An 18,479-nucleotide genomic window follows, 5' to 3' on the forward strand; every position below is an offset into this window, starting at 1 on the left:
ACGTTATGTTTTATGTAACTAGATTCCTGACATTTACAAATCGTGGTAAACATGTCCACGACGTTAACAAATTGAGGTAAATAAGTCTCTCTATCTAACATCTATGAACATTATGAACCTATTTGCCCTAAATAAGTCCCCAATGTTCACAGCTATTAGACGAGAACTTATTTGCTCAAATTTATGAATGTTAGAGACTTGATTATATAAAATATAACGTTAGAGATTTATTCGCTCTTTGCTATAAACATGAAAGGTGTATTTAATTACTTAATGTTATTCTTTATATACTCAGTATATTTTGTTTTTACTAAAATAGATATATCAATTTTCATTCTAAACAAGTAGCTCGATATTACCTAAGATTGAGTTGGCTCAAGACTAATTTTGTCATAGGGAGTAAGTCAAGACTCATACATTAAGATTAATCCTATTTGGCACTCTCCCAAAATTGAATCACGGGCCGTATCCATTCAACCGAACAAGATATGATAAAATTAATCTAATCTAGTCCTATCTAATCCTTCAAACCGAACGTAAATATGAGTTAAATGTAATTTCATAAATCAGTAGGGAGAAATCCAGAATATTCCCATAAATAATGGGGCAGAATGCAATACAATTAACTTCAATTCCTTCAGACTTCCTAAAAGTCTAATTGAGAGAGAGAGGGAGGGAGAGTTGGGAAAGTCATTTTCCTTATAAAGAAATTTTCCCAGCGCAATTTTAATTTCAATTTCCATTTCTGTAATCTTTGTGGAACTTTTAAGACCGCGTTTGGATCTGCGCGAAGGAGAAGAATGTCGGGGAAGGGTGCTAAGGGTTTGCTGACGGGGAAAACCCCAGCGTCAAAGGACAAAGACAAGGACAAGAAGAAGCCAATTTCTCGCTCCTCGCGCGCTGGCCTTCAGGTTTACATTCTCTCTCTACCGCCTTTTGCTTTTCACTCTTCAATTCTACCGATCGCTTCAATTCTCACCTCAATTTGGTGTCAAAGTTTTGATTTTTCTTGTTTAATTGCTTGTTTGTGGGCTGGGCTCAGCAGCACTGACGTGGGGTTTTCTAGTCGCCAATTTCGTTTTCGGGTTTTTGAAATACTCCAATAAATAAAAAATAGGGCTTTTCATTCCTTTCGTAATTCCCTACTGCGCATGGGAGTTCTCTGCTTTTTTCTAGATGTTTAGGTGCTGAAGAAAATAAAATACTACATATTCCCTCAAGGATATGATGAAATTGAATTGAATTGAATTATTTATGTATTCATGTAATTAGAAATGAGTTACCTCCATCAATAACTTAGATTTCACACAGAAAGGGAAATGAATAAAATGATGAAGTAAGAACTCTAAAAATTTGAAAAGGGAAAAAAACTTTCTCAAAATTTGAGGGGATAATAGAATCACTGATGTCAGTAACACTGAATTACTAAAAAGAATCACTAATGATCGTATAGTTTTTTTCTGGATGAATCCCATTTTTGTAACATGATTGGACAAAGTTTTCTAGAATTCATTGACTATGTTCTGTTTATGTTGAGGATAAGGCAGGGGGCTGGTAAAAAAAGAAAAATCATCTTGAGCTGAGAGAGTTTTTTTTTATCTCAACGATGAAACTGAACCTAAATTGTTTTTGAAAATGCGTTCAAGAATCTGTGTAGCTCAGGTCCCGGAAATCGGGTCTTGATAACATCTAGCCATGTGATGAATGCTTGAGAATAGATTCTTCTAAGCAAAGCATTGGTTTGATCACATGAAGTAAAGGCACATATTTGGACCAAGTTTCTCTTAGATTTCTTGGCATCATGTTTAGGTTGAGGCTAAGGTTGGGAACAAGGTTATCTTGAACTATAATAAGTTAATTTTGAGCTCTGAGGATGGAAATAAATATGGGATCTTCTTACTTTAAATTTTTAATTGATTCTTGCTTTTATCTCGTTTAGTTACTTCCACAAAATAGATTATTTTAGTATATATGACATGTGACTATCGGTTGTCTGGGTCCCCTGATGTCATAGACGAGAAAACGACTCTTGGTAGTTAATTTTTTAAAGTTAGTGAAATTGCACAGTTCTTGCATTTTACCTATCATCTGCAATTTCTTGGTGAAAATCTCTTGATCTCTTTTCGGTATCACTTTCTCTCTCTTTCTGGTAGCTGTGTGACGAACCCAGTTTGTTATGTCTCTTCCTCTCTCTCTAGTTCCCCGTTGGGCGTATTCACCGACTTTTGAAGGCCCGAGTCACTGCCCATGGCAGGGTGGGTGCCACAGCTGCAGTCTACTCCGCAGCCATTCTAGAGTACTTAACTGCTGAAGTGTTGGAGCTGGCCGGGAACGCAAGCAAGGATCTAAAAGTGAAGCGTATCACACCACGGCATCTGCAGCTGGCCATACGTGGAGACGAGGAGCTCGACACCCTCATCAAAGGAACCATAGCCGGTGGAGGTGTGATCCCACACATCCACAAGTCCCTAATCAACAAGTCATCCAAAGAGTAAACGTTGATGCCCTTTTGTTCTCTCTACTGTTTTGTTGAAGTTGCAACGGCGGCCTTTCGACGTGCTTTTCACGATTTTTAAGGTATTAGGGTTACGCTTAGTCTGTGTAAATTCTTACCTGCGATATTTTGCTACATGTCATGTAGACAAGAATAGTGTTCATTGTCATCTGTTTTAAGAGTTTTCTTGGAAACCTTTCTTTTCTTTTCGGGTGTGGCATGTTTAGGCCTCCTTTATTTTTATTTCTTTATATATTTAAAAACAAAAAAACAAAGAGTCGATAATGTTCATCATTTTCCCTGTGATTGCTCCTAAACTAATGATTTGAGAGATTGTGTCTTACCAACAAAATTGTGCTTCGTTGTCTATTTTTCGTTGTCTATTTATTAGAGTACTACTGACCTAATTATAACTTAAATTCATTTTTTTAAGAAATATAGGGATTTAAATCTTCCTTGTTTCGGTATCTTAGTTTAGAAGAAGTATTAACTATTAATCAAAGCCATCAAGGCCCAAAGCCCTTTTTGTTTAAAAACATAAAATAAAAGGGTAATTTTAAACACAGCCCCCAATTTTCTCACTAGTCCCTTATTTAAAAAATAATAAAATTAATTATAATTGTATTATTATACCCTTATAACTTCTATTTTAAATCTATAATAAATTATAAGTTATAAAAATTAATTTAAAAATACATCACGTATAATTTTTTCACAGAAATCATATAGCCTCATCTTGATCTAATACTATACAGATAAATCATATAGCCCCCCCCATCCTAATCTAATATTAAAAATACTGATAAATAACTCTAATAACTCTATCAGTATAGCTCCCAACTCAAATTTTAATTAAATACGTAATTTTGGCATATAATAGACGCAGAGAACGAATCGCTGGAAAAAGAAGAAGAACATCAACATAAGAAAAAACAAAGTTCAAGGTCATCTAAATTACAGTTCTCAACAAAATAGTTCAATGAATGTTGTGCATCGTCTGTTTAGGGCACGGTGAAGCAATCGCCCATCCTTTGCTTGCTGAGCTGAAGGGATCCGAGGGCAGCCGCCATATTCACTACTTTCTCGTTCGCGTGGACTGCGATCCTCTACATCACGCCTTTCCAGATCATCGCCCTCCTCATCGACCTCTTCGTACTGCGCCATCCACGGTTCAAGTACAAGGTGCCGCCGATACCAGTTAACTTCTTCAAGAGATTTTCGTCGGGATCAGATTCACTTCTCTGAAATAAATAGTTGAGATTATATGCGTAATCTTCTTTGAAATTAATTATTGAAAACTTATTAATTTATCATAAACTTTAAATGGGGCTATAAGAGTATAATAGTAAAATAATAATAATAATAATTATTCTTATTATTATTATTATTATTATTATTATTATTATTATTATTAATAAGAGACTATAATGAGAAAATTGGGAGCTATGTTTAAAATCACCCAAAATAAAATTATGAGAACATGGGCTCACAAAGTTTTTCCTTAATCTTTGTTTAAAAAAAAGTATTTTCTTAATCAGTAGTAAATCTTTAGCATGGTCGTTTTATTTTATTTTATTTTTTGATGAAAAATTCTCTAGCATGCTACTTCATATTTTTAAATTTATTTTAGACTAATAGTGATGAGAAAAAATCAGTAGTCCCTGTAAAAATTATTTGATCTCCTATTCTAAACAATCGTATGTTTATATATATGCATACGATAAATATCTAAGTAGGTATCTCATTAACATCGTTCTATGTTCATATCACACACTGATAAATGTCAAATGAAACAATCAAAATAAATAAGATCGTTCTATGTTCATATCGCACACTGATAAATGTCAAATGAAACAATAAAAATATCCCAAATATTCCAAGACCAAAACGACCCAGACAACGTAAACAGAGCAGATGATGCACCAACTTCAGCTTCGCAAAGTGGTCACAATGCTAGAGAGAGAGAGACTCAAACCCTTAATTGGGAAAGCTAAAAACAAATATAGGAATCAACCATTATATTCATTTCAGTTTTAAAAAATCCAAACCCCAATTACTCATTACATTCTAAATTAAAAGGTAGGGAATCAAATTATATGATAAGCAATCAAGAATCACTTTACTTGCAGCTGCATCACAAAATTCAAAAATTGGAAGCAGAATGTCATCTAGCAGCAGTACATGCAACAAAAATCTGACAAAACTTAACACATCTAAATCCAACACCAACCTTTTTTTCTTGTACAATTAAATAATAGACCTTGCACATTCCAGAAACAGAAATCAAATTCCATCTCGACTCACTTTGGTTGTTACTGACGAACAATGAATGATAAACCGACACTCTTCAGATCCCAAAACTGGTTAAATGTTCAGTGTTCACCTGAGAACAACAGTGTGAATGTTCAAGAAACTCTCTTCAAGGTATCATTTCGTCAATTGGGGCCGAGTGATGAACTTGGTGACGACGTAGCAATCTGGTGGCGTGATGTTTGTGTAATAGTTGTGGATTGTATCTGTGATTTCAAATCCGAATTTCTGGTAGAACTTGATAGCATCATCGTTGTTTGTCTGCACATGCAAGTAGACCTCACCAATGTTCTGCTTCGTGCAAAGATCAAGAATATGATTCAACAACTTTGTACCTACAAAACGTCAAGGAACGGACTATTAATCCACAGCAACAAATTTGCTACTAGAAGACTTTGGTTAAATATAAGTTTTTAAGGATTGGTTGTCATTTGTAGACTCTTCAGCTGCATGTCTGCCGATAGTTGATACTTTAGTCATCAAAACAGTAAAATGCTCTCGTTTCTATGGATAATAATAGAATCTTGAGATGCTTGGATACTGATGATTGCAATCAACTACATAGATACACCACTTACAGTGGGACACCAAGACTGTAACCATAACTTGAAGCACTCAGAAAACGATTTGATGAAAATTGATTATCAGGTGAACAACAAACTTCATATTTAGTTGAAAGAATAATCACTCAATTTTGCTTACAAAACAAAACCAATCTTAGTTCTTGACAAGTTCCAAGGGAAGTAAGAGACAAACTGACTTACCAATGCCTAATCCGCGATATGGAGCCAAAACACCCAATGTCATTATGTATACACGAACACCACCATTTTCCTTCTTCTCAAGACGGCAGGCAATAGACCCGACACAAATGTCACAATAGTAGGCTGAAAAGATGAAATATCTAAGTTCAGAATGCAAGCATAATCTCCCATAATCATAAATATAGCATGATGAAGAATGGAGAGCAAGCCTTTATCATGTTTTTTCTACTATAATTCCACCAGCATACTTTGTCCTGTTACATTTTAATGATTCTCTTTTCCAAGCATATATATTATAGTAAAACATGTACACATCTTCCGACCACAAAAGCACCTAAAGTTCATGATACATCCACATTCATCATATACCAATTCACTAAGAGGACATAAATTGTTGAAATTTTCTATCATTTTGTACAAGGCAATCCTCAACGAATTTGTGCAAAGGCAACTAAGCAAACACCTTACTGCTGGAAGGTGAATTTGGTGAGCTATGCATGCCAATGAGCTATTGGTATCACACGGGAAACACCATTCCGTCTCCTTTTAGTTGTTGAGGCAAGGACATAAAGTACAGAACCATATGATGTAAGAGTAATAAACTCACCACCTACCACTAACAAACGATAAAGTTACTGTTCCTTTTCTGCAATTAGCAACAAACATCGCCAATTTTTACCCCCTGATAATGGTTGTCCAACAAATGCAATCACTAAGACTGCAGTTAGGAGTTTAAGTGCTTTTTGTCTTTGAGTATGGGATGATTGGAGATGGTTCTGTTGAAATGTTAAACTCCCTAACTAAAAAAAATTAACTCCCCAAGTCCTTATACCATAAACGCACCACAGGAGGTCATCATATCAGAGGCGTTCACTTCTAGCACAAATCCAGAATCAGAATAAACTTAACAAAAGATGAAAAAGTGGAGACAGTTCATATTTACTTAATTATAGAATTTTCCTACATAGAACAAGAACCAAGATTTCAAACAATCACACACACACAAACAACAACAAAAAGGCAGCATTTCCCCCTAATGAGCCTAATATTCTAGCCAAATCTGAAACAACAGAACCATTTCTTCTGCAGAGTCAAAACAGATCATTATACATCAATCCAACCAATAAAATGCTCAATCTACTTCCCCAATTGTGGCCCTCAAAGCAAAATCCGACAATTCTCAACACTACTTAATAAATGAGAAGAAAAATAATCATGAGAACAAGAAAAATCTGAGCAAAAAAAATAAAAAAATAAATAATCATAACAGTCCTGGTAGAGGGAGCGGACCCAATTTAGTAAATTCACCGGAGGCGATAGCATCTGCGTAGTATTTATCGTTGTAGCGAACTGGGAATAGCGCGGTGTTGAGCTTTTTCAATTGCATCAAATTCTTGTCCCTCACAGCATCCAGAGAAATTGTCAGTTCTCTACCTGCACTCCCCATTTCTACTTAACCTAATTCCTTCTCAATCACCTCTATATATCTGCAATTTGCGAATCAAAAATCAAAATCGAATTGAAGAACGAGCAAAAGAAATAGGCGATTGCAAGTGTAGATTTATGAGTGAGAGAAGGGAGGGAGATGTGTACACTGCGGGAAAGAAGCGCCGAAATTTCGAGAAGTAGCAGAAGAAATGGCTATGGAGAAATGGGGACAAAAATTATACGACGACGTTTTGGTGCAAATTCCCTCCACTTGTATTGTCGTGATGACTTTGCCCTATAACTATAAGATTATCTATATCTATATCTATATCTATATAAATGCTCGACTTGAGACAATCTAAGCCATTATGGCGGGAAATTGATGAACTCTTTTAACGAATGTGTCTCTTTATATTCATTGGGTAAAATCTACATATACACATCTACATGGTTAATAAACAATACTTTGGCTCCAAGAAATGAAGAAGTACAAATACGAGTTGGCACAATACTTTGGGGCCAAGAAATGAATCAGTATAATATGGAAGAGAAGATACAATTTCAAAGAAAGAGAAGAGATAGAGAAAGTGTGGTCGGTAGATATGACTAATCGGTTCGACGGCGACGACAACGAATCGGCTGAGCTGATGAAGAAGCTAAGAGAAATAAATAAAAAGAAAAAAAGAAGTTATTGTGAAGAAGAATTGCAGTAGATGCAGCATCTTTTATTTTTTACTTTCTATTGTTACCTTATACTGCTTCTAACAGGGGCACCAAGGACGGAGAAGGCGGGGGTCGGCGAGACCAGCGGCCAGATTCTGACGCAGCGTCAAGGACGGAGGAGGCCGGGCGGATCGGAGCGAGGCGCCAAGGACGGAGGAGGCCGGGCGGATTGGAGCGAGGCGCCAAGGATGGAGGAGGCCGGGCGAGTCGGATCGACGAGAAATTTTGGTGATGGTGGACGGCGTGGAGATGGTGATTGCGGCGGCGGTGTGGAGACTGAGGCGGCGCTGCATGTGCAACCTCGCCGTGCGCGGTGAAGGATAGAAGGGGGAATGCCGGTGGTGGTGGTGGCGGTGGCTGAGGGCGGCGTCCTTCGCCGGAGCAGGAGGCGGTAGAAGAAGATGAAAGAAAAAAAGCAAAAACAGAATGGAGAAGAAGAGCGGCGCTGCGCTGAGTAGGAATTAGGGTTGTTGGCACATTTTTTTATTTTATATAATTAGAATGGACTTTTAAGAGGTTGGGCTAATTAGAATGAACTTTTAAAGGCTTTTGATGTTTAGCTAATTAATAATGGACTTTTAATTATAATTTACAATTTTAATAATGCAAAATTATAAAGGGCTGTTTAATAAACATAAAATATTTAAAAGATAAAAAATTCACTTATACTTAAATTGGGACAATATGAAAACTTATAACAAAAAAATATTTCATATAATCTTAAGTAGACGTAAATAAGAACAAATAAAAATAATAATAATTTTTTAAAATAATAAGGTGATTTTGGCAGGAAAAAATAACTTATTACTATTTATTTATATAAGTGGTTGAACTTATATATATAGATAGATAGATTGTAATCAATTTTTTAGGTAATCATAATTGTAATCATTATTAACCATTATAATTGACGAATTAAAAATATTTTGGGCCGTATGCTTAAGATCCAACGAGCCTTGATGGGCTGGGCCCAACGAAAAATAGTCCACTTAATCGTGAAATTCTACTGCAGTGAAGAGCAACGGAGCCCAATTATTAGGACTTTGCTCAAATTATTATCAACATTACATAATACTAATAACTTTTTTTTTGTCCATATTAATTTAATTTTATCATTTAGTTTGTTTTTTAAGCAAATTTTATCATTTAGTTGTTTCTTCTCTTTATATCATGGAATGGAAGGATGATATGTTTTACTTATAAAGCGTTTAATTTTTATGATTGATAAAATATATTTCATCCGTTCTACTTGACTTGACATTTTTTTTTGAATTGTCCCATTTGACTTCATAGGTTTTCTTTTTGGTAATCAATTTTCATTAATAAATTAGCTTATTATTTTCATTTATCCAAGCTAATCCTAAAAACTAACTCTGTGACATGACTTTTGTCCATGCTGGCAGGAAATCTAAAGGGCCAAACTATTGAATTTTGAAAAAAAAGGAAGGGATATTCACCTGTAAATATACGAAATTTTAGTTAATATATAAATTGCACATCAACTTTGATTTTGGTATTACATTACAAAAGTTTCAACTTGTTATGATTTTACTACGAAATTAAAATCCCCAATTTTTTTGCAAATTTCCGAAAAGAATAGTGCGTAAACTTTCGTTTGTTTGCATCGTTTTAACTTGAATTATGCAACATGTTTTATTTGGCTACAAATCAAAATTTGATGTGATTATTCTAGTACATTATTGGGCATTTTGTTTTGCATGAATAAATATTTTTATCCTGAAGAGTAAGATTTATTTAATCTCACCTTTCCAATGAGATAAAGATTAAACAAAATTAACTTAAGTGGAGAAAAATAATCAAGAGCATTGATATATCTCAAAGTTTCACTCTATTAAAGTAAACAAAGAATTAATCTTTCTATTTTTATCTATCAATATTAATCCTTCAAAGTAAAATAGAAACTCATTTTAAAATATAAACTAAAAATTAACTATAACCCTTAAATTGTGAAAATCAGCAATAAATTCGTCGCTTTGATTAATAAATTCATTGTCCTAGACTCAAATCTTATATAAGACCGAAAATTTTAATTTTAAAACTCATGCGTTCCGAAACAAATTTCTACGTATTCGATATTCATTCCACATATTTTAAAAAGAGGCGTAGCGTAGGGGTGTTTAAAACCGAACAAACCGAAAAACCGAATTATATATATATATATATATATATATATATATATATATATATAATATTAATTATAATTTTATACTCCATCTAACTTCAAATATTTTTTTCATTTTATAGTTTTTTTTTCGGAATTTTCGGTTTTTTTTCAGATTAATTCGATTTTTCGGTTCGGTTCGGTTTTAACTATAAATTTTTTGATTAATTCGATTCGGTTTATTCGGTTAATTCGGTTCGGTTCGATTTTTTTTAAACCAAACTAAAATATAATTTGATTTGGTTTTGGCAAAAATCGAACCATATAACCGAATGCACACCCCTAGGCCGTAGCGTAATCCTTTCAGCCTTTCCTATATATTATATAGGTATCAAATAATAACAGCGCACTCAACTTACTCGATACAAAAAATAATTGAAGATGTGTGCGTGTATTGGTCAAGCAGTAAGGGGTTAATGCCTGAAGCCAAAGGTTGGGTCGAGTCCCGGGAGGGCGCGACCGGGAAAGGGGATGAAGACGGAAGAAAAAGAAGAAGAAGAAGAAGAAGAAGAAGAAGAAGAAGAAGAAGAAGAAGAAGAAGAAGAAGAAGAAGAAGAAGAAGAAGAAGAAGAAGAAGAAGAAGAAGAAGAAGAAGAAGAAGAAGAGAGAAGAAGAAGAAGAAGAGAAGAAGAAGAAGAGAAGAAGAAGAAGAAGAAGAAGAAGAAGAAGAAGAAGAAGAAGAAGAAGAAGAAGAAGAAGAAGAAGAAGAAGAGAAGAAGAAGAAGAAGAAGAAGAAGAAGAAGAAGAAGAAGAAGAAGAAGAAGAAGAAGAAGAGAGAAGAAGAAGAAGAAGAAGAAGAAGAAGAAAGAAGAAGAAGAAGAAGAAGAAGAAGAAGAAGAAGAAGAAGAAGAAGAAGAAGAAGAAGAAGAAGAAGAAGAAGAAAAGAAGAAGAGAAAAGAAGAAGAAGAAGAAGAATAAGAAGAAAGAAGAAGAAGAAGAAGAAGAAGAAGAAGAAGAAGAAGAAGAATAAGAATAATAATAAGAATAAGAAGAAGAAGAATAAGAAGAATAAGAAGAAAGAAGAATAAGAATAAGAAAAATAATAAGAAGAAGAAGAAGAATAAGAAGAAGAAGAAGAATAATAAGAAATAAGAATAAATAAGAATAAGAAATAAGAATAAGAAGAATAATAATAAGAATAATAATAATAATAATAATAAGAAGAATAATAAGAATAATAATAATAAGAATAATAATAATAATAATAATAATAATAATAATAAAAATAATAATATAAATAATAATAATAATAATAATAATAATAATAATAATAATAATAATAATAATAATAATAATAAACCGTTTCACAGACTCCAACTGACAAGCACGAAGAGAGAAGAAAACACACACACTTGATTTCACTTTAAAAACCCACCCTTCCTCTGCTACAAAAACAGAGTTTCTTTCAAACACACACACACACACACACACAAAAGGCATCTTTTCTTCTGCTTCCATTCCTCCAAAATGGCTTCTCTCAACGACGACGCCAATAACCCACTCCACCGCTGCCTCGTCGTGATCGTGGGCGCCGGGCCCTCGGGCCTCGCCGTGGCCGCATGCCTGCAGCGGAACGGCGTTCCATCCCTCATTCTCGAACGAAGCTCCTGCCTAGCCTCGTGGCGCGCGACCGAACCTACGACAGGCTCAAACTCCACCTCCCGAAGCACCTCTGCCACCTCCCGTTCCTCGATTTCCCGCGCCATTTCCCCACGTACCCGACCAAGGATCAGTTCGTCGAGTACGTGGAGTCCTACGCCCGCCACTTCTCGATCGGCCCCAGGTTCGGGCAGACCGTGGTGCGGGCGGAGTTCGACCCCGCGGTCGGGCTTTGGAGGGTCCAGAGCCAGGACCGCCTCTACGTTAGCAGCTTCCTCGTAGTTGCTAGCGGAGAGAACGTCGAGCCCGTGATGCCCGACATCACGGGCTTCGAGACCTTCTCGGGGCCCATCATTCATACGTGCGCGTATAAATCGGGCCTCGAGTTCCGCAACCGGAGGGTTTTGGTTGTGGGCTGTGGGAATTCTGGCATGGAAGTTAGCTTAGATCTTTGCAGATACAATGCAATTCCTCACATGGTGGTCAGAAACTCTGTAATTATTTTCCACCCCATTTTGTTTTTTATTTTATTTTTCATGGTGAAAAAGTACGATATTTTACTTGAATTGAGGTAATAATAATAATGATGTGTGATTTTAATTTTGATGATGTAGGTTCATATTCTACCGAGGGATATATTGGGAATTTCAACATTTGCATTAGCTATGGCTCTTCTAAAATGGTTGCCCTTGAGATTAGTGGACAAGTTGCTACTTGTGTTGGCCACCTTCACATTGGGTGACACTGAGGCTTTCGGGCTCCCGCGCCCGAAAATCGGGCCGATCGGGCTCAAGAACGCCACCGGGAAGACCCCGGTGCTAGATGTCGGAGCATTTTCCCACATTAAATCAGGCAAGATTAAGGTAAAAATGATGTGTAACGTAAAAATATTGTGATTATGAAATAGAATAAAAGTATATCGTAATTATACATATATATATATATTATATTAATGATTAGATAATGATATTTGCAGGTGATGAAAGGTGTGAGAGAGATAACAAAAAGGGGAGCCAAATTCATGGATGGTCAAGAAAAGGAATTTGATTCTATAATTTTGGCAACGGGGTACAAGAGCAATGTGCCTACTTGGCTCAAGGTATATTGTATTAATAAATATTTTTAAAATCTGTTTATGTTTGGATTTTTCAAATATTTATTTTTGGTGGGATTTTGATGATGTGTACTCTACATGTCATATAATATTATATTCTTTTTGTTATTTTGTTTGAGCCTCCATTTGCATAAAGCATTACCTACAATCTACCTTTCTAGATGAAAGAATCTTAGTTTAAAATGCTCCTAAAAATGGTAGGTTTTTTAGGTTGGAAAATGGACATTCCTAGTGAATGTTAGGTTAGTAACAAGATTTTACAATTATTTCTATTAGCCCACAAAGAATTTAGGACAAATATCAGTTATGTCCTAAAAGACCCAACTTTTTAGCGTTTTTTGAATAATATTCCATTATTTGATAAACCTACAAATTGATACTCATCGTTTTAATATTTTCAAAATTATATCCCAAAGAGATATTTCTAGCGCATGAAATCTCACTTGGAAGGTCCATGAAAAAATTGCTAGATTATGTATACTTGAGCATATGAAACATAAATCGATATTTACCTAAAGTTATGTGATCGATGAACTGCAACGAGATTGGTACATACCTAGTTGGGATCCACTCGATCAAAATATACTATTACATGATCAAGTACATGTAGGCCTTATAATTCTACATAGTTAAATAATCTGGGGCTATCTATGCGTTTGGTATCTCAAATTACTATTGATCAAGATGGTCTGGGATAAAACCAAAGTCCTCCCTTATTTCACTATTTCTTTTTGAAAAACAACCTCACATCACCCCATGAGATAATTAATCTTAACGACACAGTAATTATTTATCACTGTTCATTATATTACTTATCTTACTTTTATTAATCAGTCTATTTTCAAACATGGATACCAAACGAGTGCAGGGCAGTGATTTCTTCACAGAAGATGGAAAGCCAAAGGCCTCTTTTGGAGATGGTTGGAGAGGCAAGAATGGGTTATATGTTGTAGGTTTTACGAGGCAAGGCATTCTTGGAACATCATCGGATGCACTCAAAATTGCTGCAGATATTGCTCATAAACTTAGGATTATCAAAAGCAGCAGTCAAAATTAAAGATCCAAAAGTGGAGAAAATATCGATTTTTTGTTGGTGGGGAGAATGTGCAAATAATTATCTTTTTTTTTTTTTTTAGAATTTTGAGGAATTTTCTTTTGTTTGGTTTAATTTCACATATCCTTATTGGTAATCTTATTATGGTATGACTTTTTGGGCAGAGTTTTAAAATTGATCTAACCCATAAAAATGCAAAAAAGAATCCTAACACGGGAAGAAATTTTCGATATAGGCCAGATTAATGTTGCATAATTTTTGTTTATTATTTTGTTTTTTTTACTTTAGAAGCCTTTAAGAAAATAAGAAAAGAAGAGAAGAAGCGAACAATTGTGCTTCATTATGGTACCAAAAAATCTGTTCGTGCTTGAGTGCTGGTTTGCTTGACAACATGAGATAAAATTAATTTGATTTGTTTGATTCAAATATCTTATATTGTACTAAGTATAATATTATATTTGATTAGACGTATTAAATTATCTGCTTTATAAATAAATTATAGTAAGGGATTAGAATTTTGGTAGTTTAATATATATTAATTTATAGAAGTTTAGTCTAGTATCAAATTAATAAATGATCTAATTAAGATTTGTATTATGTATCTCATCTAGAAGGCTAGCTAGAAGGTGGTATACAAAATTTCAAAGATCTGTATAAGAGCATCCACATTCGTTGAGCCACTTACTGACTCATCGAAGGAGGGGACCACTTATGAGTCAGTAGTCTGCATGGGGGAGACTCATCCAACTGATTCATATCCATTAGTTTTGATTTATGCATTTTTTATTTAATTTAAATTGCATCAATTTAGATAACACAATTACTTGAAATTAAAATTGCGATTGGACGATGATGTCTATGATTTCTTGTGTCTCCCCCTCGAACGAAGACGAAGCATCATCGAACCACGAAGCCATTTTGTGATAGGGATGAAAGAAATGAAGATTTTTTTTAAATGAAGACCCTACAAAAGAATGAATCGGCTTACTCATCACTCATCCGAGAATCGACTCGAGTCCCCTCGGATGAGTAAGCCGATATGGATACTCTAATACATGCATATTGATCCCTTGATTATAAAGGGCCATGTCTTTAAAAATAAACAGAGTATCATAAAAATATTATAGTTATACATCATAATCATTAATCACCCTAGCAAATAAATCCCTAGTATATATATGATGTTATGTCATATGTGTGTGTGAATAAAATAAAATATACTACGTTAAGACATATATATAGTTTCGGATTTACATACCACATGATAAAGCATAGTTTCAAATACATTATTAATTGTTTAAGAAATATTCATGACTTTGCCATGAATCTAGAGTGAATGAGATCTAATAGTTGATTCAAGTCGGAGTAGTGCGTTCTTAATTTATGTGTGTGCGTATTCATTTAAATATAGTATTAATTACTTACCAAGTTGAATGTTTCGTCGTTAAAATTAATGATTTCTTTTTGTAATTAAAGCACACAACCCGGGCATCAATTTCTTAAGTTTTGTGTGTAGGTGATTCTACTCAATAAAAGTTTATTTTTTTCTTTTCAAATGAAGCCCCTGCAAAAAAAAATGTGAAATCTCATGTGGATCCGGTGCATGCAAGTTTTTGTTTTTATAAATCAATATTTTTTGGAAAACTTTTGAGAAAATTGAGAATTCTAGACTAATTAAAGAGGAATATCCAAGGCCAAAACCTCAAAACTAACTGACTCATCTTTCCCCAACTAAGAATTTGTCAGATCATCGATATGACGATAATTTTTGCAATATCCAAATTAGCTACCAAATTAAACTTAGATGATGTTAAATCACTCTAAACCTCTTTAATATTTACAGGACTTATCCCACCTATTTTCTATAATAGATGATATAGTACATTTTTTTGACAATATATCAATTAATGTCGATTTTTTTTTATTTTTTTCAGTGGTGAAGTTTTTTGCCTAGACGACATCCAATCTCATCCAACACAAGTGAATTATTTGTAGTCTAATTCTAATAAACTATAATTTGTAAATTAATTAGATGTATGTATATGTATATATTCCACGTGACGTGAGGCATGGCCATGCATGTAGGTTAAGTCTAGAATAGGGTAAGCAAGTATAAATTGGCATGACATGGCATGCATAGGTAGTGATCATAATTGACAGTAGTCTTACATTTTGGCATGCATGCCATTTTCACACGACAAATCGTTTTTCCACCCTTCCACTTCTCTTCATTTTCCATCTTCTTCCATTCTTCTCTTTTTAACTATTTTGTCTTCTTATACGCAGAGATAAAATGTGATATATTTGACTGAGATCATATCGATGTCTTTATTATATGTCATAGTTTAAAATATTTATAAATATATTTCATTGTTTGATATAATGTACTATTAAACTTATATAAAACTAATTATGATTTGTATTACATATATCACCTGGGGAGGTGGTATACCGAATCGGCCAAATCCGAGGTAAACACATTTGTAAATTAAGACGTTAGTGAAATTCAAACTTAAAGCATTTAATCACATGACATCACTAGGTCATCCCCAAAAGACGAGTATTTGTTATTTTAAGTTCTTTTTGTGGGGTTTTTCATTAGGAATATAGGTCACTCTGCACACACAATATGAATATATAGAAACATATTTTCCACACAATCTTACATATCTGTATTTATTCAATATCAATATATATGTGAAGCAGCTATTATTGATTAAGGTCCACAAGAAATTCTCTTTGTCACAATGAGGATTGCATGAGTTAGGGTCCACTTTTTTACCTGTTTAAGCTCAGTGGTATGTTGCTTTTGAAGCTGCAAATAATTGACTACTGAATTCAACTATATTTCATATCTAATAGGACAATTCCTACCGACTTGACTTATTACATATTTCATTAAGTCCTCCAATTCTCTTTTCTGCAATCCCTATATATTTTGAGACCAAAGTTTTAATTCAGTAGATAATAATTTTATACAAATTTTAAATACAAACCAACCCATGCGTGTTTATTGTTATTCTCTCTTTTTGCAATGAGACAAGTTCTAGGATGGCCACCTCCTTTGCCACCAGAAATTTGTTTTCTTGAAATCTTGGTTTCTTCCTTGATAATGACAGATTAACAAACATTAACTTGTACAGACTACAATCAGTAGATTATGATGCACATGAATTATTTTTCTTGTTTTCAAGTTATTGCTAAAGGAAGCAGTGAAAAAGAGAGAATTCTGAAAAATTTACTTATTTCAAATAGAGAGGAGGGTTTATTATAAAAATAAGGCAACACGTAGCCACAGCCACACTTACTACAATACATCGAAAATGTCACTAGTATTCCTCATTTCTATTCCAAAATGGCTATATATATCTCCATTTGCCTCATTGTAACACCCCAAATATTTAGATTTATTATATAAGTTAAATTATTAGTATTTTTTTCGTGTATAGCTTATTATTTTTAAATAATTACATGATACATATAGATATGCACCATTAATTTTATCTAGACTATTATTATTATTATTATTATTATTAGTATTATTTTTGTTTCCTATTAGAACTAGAACTCTTTAAAGACTAGTATAAATATGAAATCAATTTACAAACCCTAGACATAGAAACTCGAAGCCAACAGTAAATTTTAGTCGGGTTTTGGAGAGCTGTGAGGGATTTTACGCTTATTCATATGGTTATATATGTTTTTATTATCGCGTTTGATTACTTGTTTACGTGCATCTTATGTCTATGTTGTTATGTGTGATCATGGGACCTAAGCCATTGATCTATGTTATGTGTGATCATGGGACCTAAGCCATTGATCGATCATGGGACCTAAGCCATTGATCTATGTTATGTGTGATCATGGGACCTAAGCCATTGATCGATCATGGGACCTAAGCCATTGATTTATTGTTATGTGTGATCATGGGACTTAAGCCATTGATCGATCATGGGACCTAAGCCATTTATTTATGTTATGTGCGATCATGGGACCTAAGCCATTGATCTATGTTATGTGCGATCATGGGACCTAAGCCATTGATCTATGTATGTGTTTGGTCATGGGACTTAAGCCATCGACTCAAACTATGATTATGTTTGTCAAGGGGCTCCGGTCTCTTGGCGTATGTTTCCAAGTATGATAATGTGATTTGATTATATATGTGACGTATGTGGATATTTGTTATGTTCCTCACTGAGTATATTTTCAATATGCTCACCCCTTATCATTTCAGTTTTGCAGTTTCAGAGTCGAAGTGGCCATGGAAGTGGAGAATGACTAGGGATAAGGATTTCTTTTACATTGGACATTTTAGTTGAACTTATTAAGTTTTATTTTATTTTCATGTTACTACTTTAGTTTTGGCAAGTTGACTTTGAAATTAGTTTAAATTTTCTTTATAAATCAATAAATTTTATTTTCACTATATTAGTTCTTCAAAGTTTTTAATTTGAAAAGTTTATGAAAATTGGGGTGTTACACTCATTGTAAAAATTATATGAACTTTATTTAAAATATTTAAGTGGCATTCACTATTCATAATTGATCAGATATAGTATTAGAATTTCTCTAGCCTTACCCTTTCATTTGAATATAAATCACTTGAAATTAGCTCCAATCATAGATATTATCAATGGCATTCAAATATCCTAAAATTTCAATTTATTTAATAAAACTTTAATTAACCTATATATTTTTATCTATCTTAAATTAATCCTTAAAAATGAACGACCCCTTGAAAATGTATGCTCATGTTTGATATTTGTACATACTAGTAAACTATCTCCAAAATATAAATGGATTAATAA

At 33.9% G+C, this 18,479-nt stretch overlaps 2 protein-coding genes and 1 pseudogene across 5 annotated transcripts; 2 read left to right on the forward strand and 1 right to left on the reverse strand.

Annotated features, from left to right (window-relative positions):
* Window positions 1-571: 571 nt before the first annotated feature.
* LOC131024996 (probable histone H2A variant 3) lies at window positions 572-2,699 on the forward strand. The gene is made up of 2 exons (XM_057954595.1): window positions 572-911; window positions 2,199-2,699. Exons 1-2 carry the CDS (start codon window positions 801-803, stop codon window positions 2,493-2,495), a joined length of 408 nt encoding a protein of 135 aa, XP_057810578.1. The 5' UTR covers window positions 572-800; the 3' UTR covers window positions 2,496-2,699.
* Window positions 2,700-3,340: 641 nt separating this feature from the next.
* LOC131024984 (uncharacterized) lies at window positions 3,341-8,191 on the reverse strand. 4 transcript variants are annotated; one of them, XM_057954579.1, is made up of 6 exons: window positions 7,746-8,186; window positions 7,162-7,652; window positions 6,859-7,055; window positions 5,569-5,691; window positions 4,878-5,139; window positions 3,341-3,735 (listed from the first exon to the last, which is right to left on the reverse strand). In XM_057954579.1, the coding sequence occupies exons 3-5, from the start codon at window positions 7,013-7,015 to the stop codon at window positions 4,922-4,924; spliced, it is 498 nt and encodes a 165-aa protein (XP_057810562.1). In that variant the 5' UTR covers window positions 7,016-7,055; window positions 7,162-7,652; window positions 7,746-8,186; the 3' UTR covers window positions 3,341-3,735; window positions 4,878-4,921. The 4 variants fall into 4 exon arrangements, with proteins under 4 accessions (XP_057810562.1, XP_057810563.1, XP_057810561.1 ...); XM_057954580.1 differs by lacking the exon at window positions 7,162-7,652 and having other exon boundaries at window positions 7,746-8,191; XM_057954578.1 differs by lacking the exon at window positions 3,341-3,735 and having other exon boundaries at window positions 4,496-5,139; window positions 7,746-8,191.
* A 3,145-nt stretch (window positions 8,192-11,336) lies between these two features.
* Window positions 11,337-13,671, forward strand: LOC131024941 (probable indole-3-pyruvate monooxygenase YUCCA4; annotated as a pseudogene).
* Window positions 13,672-18,479: the final 4,808 nt, after the last annotated feature.

This window comes from Salvia miltiorrhiza, chromosome 5, assembly GCF_028751815.1.
Source record: "Salvia miltiorrhiza cultivar Shanhuang (shh) chromosome 5, IMPLAD_Smil_shh, whole genome shotgun sequence".
NCBI classification, from domain to species: domain Eukaryota; kingdom Viridiplantae; phylum Streptophyta; class Magnoliopsida; order Lamiales; family Lamiaceae; genus Salvia; species Salvia miltiorrhiza.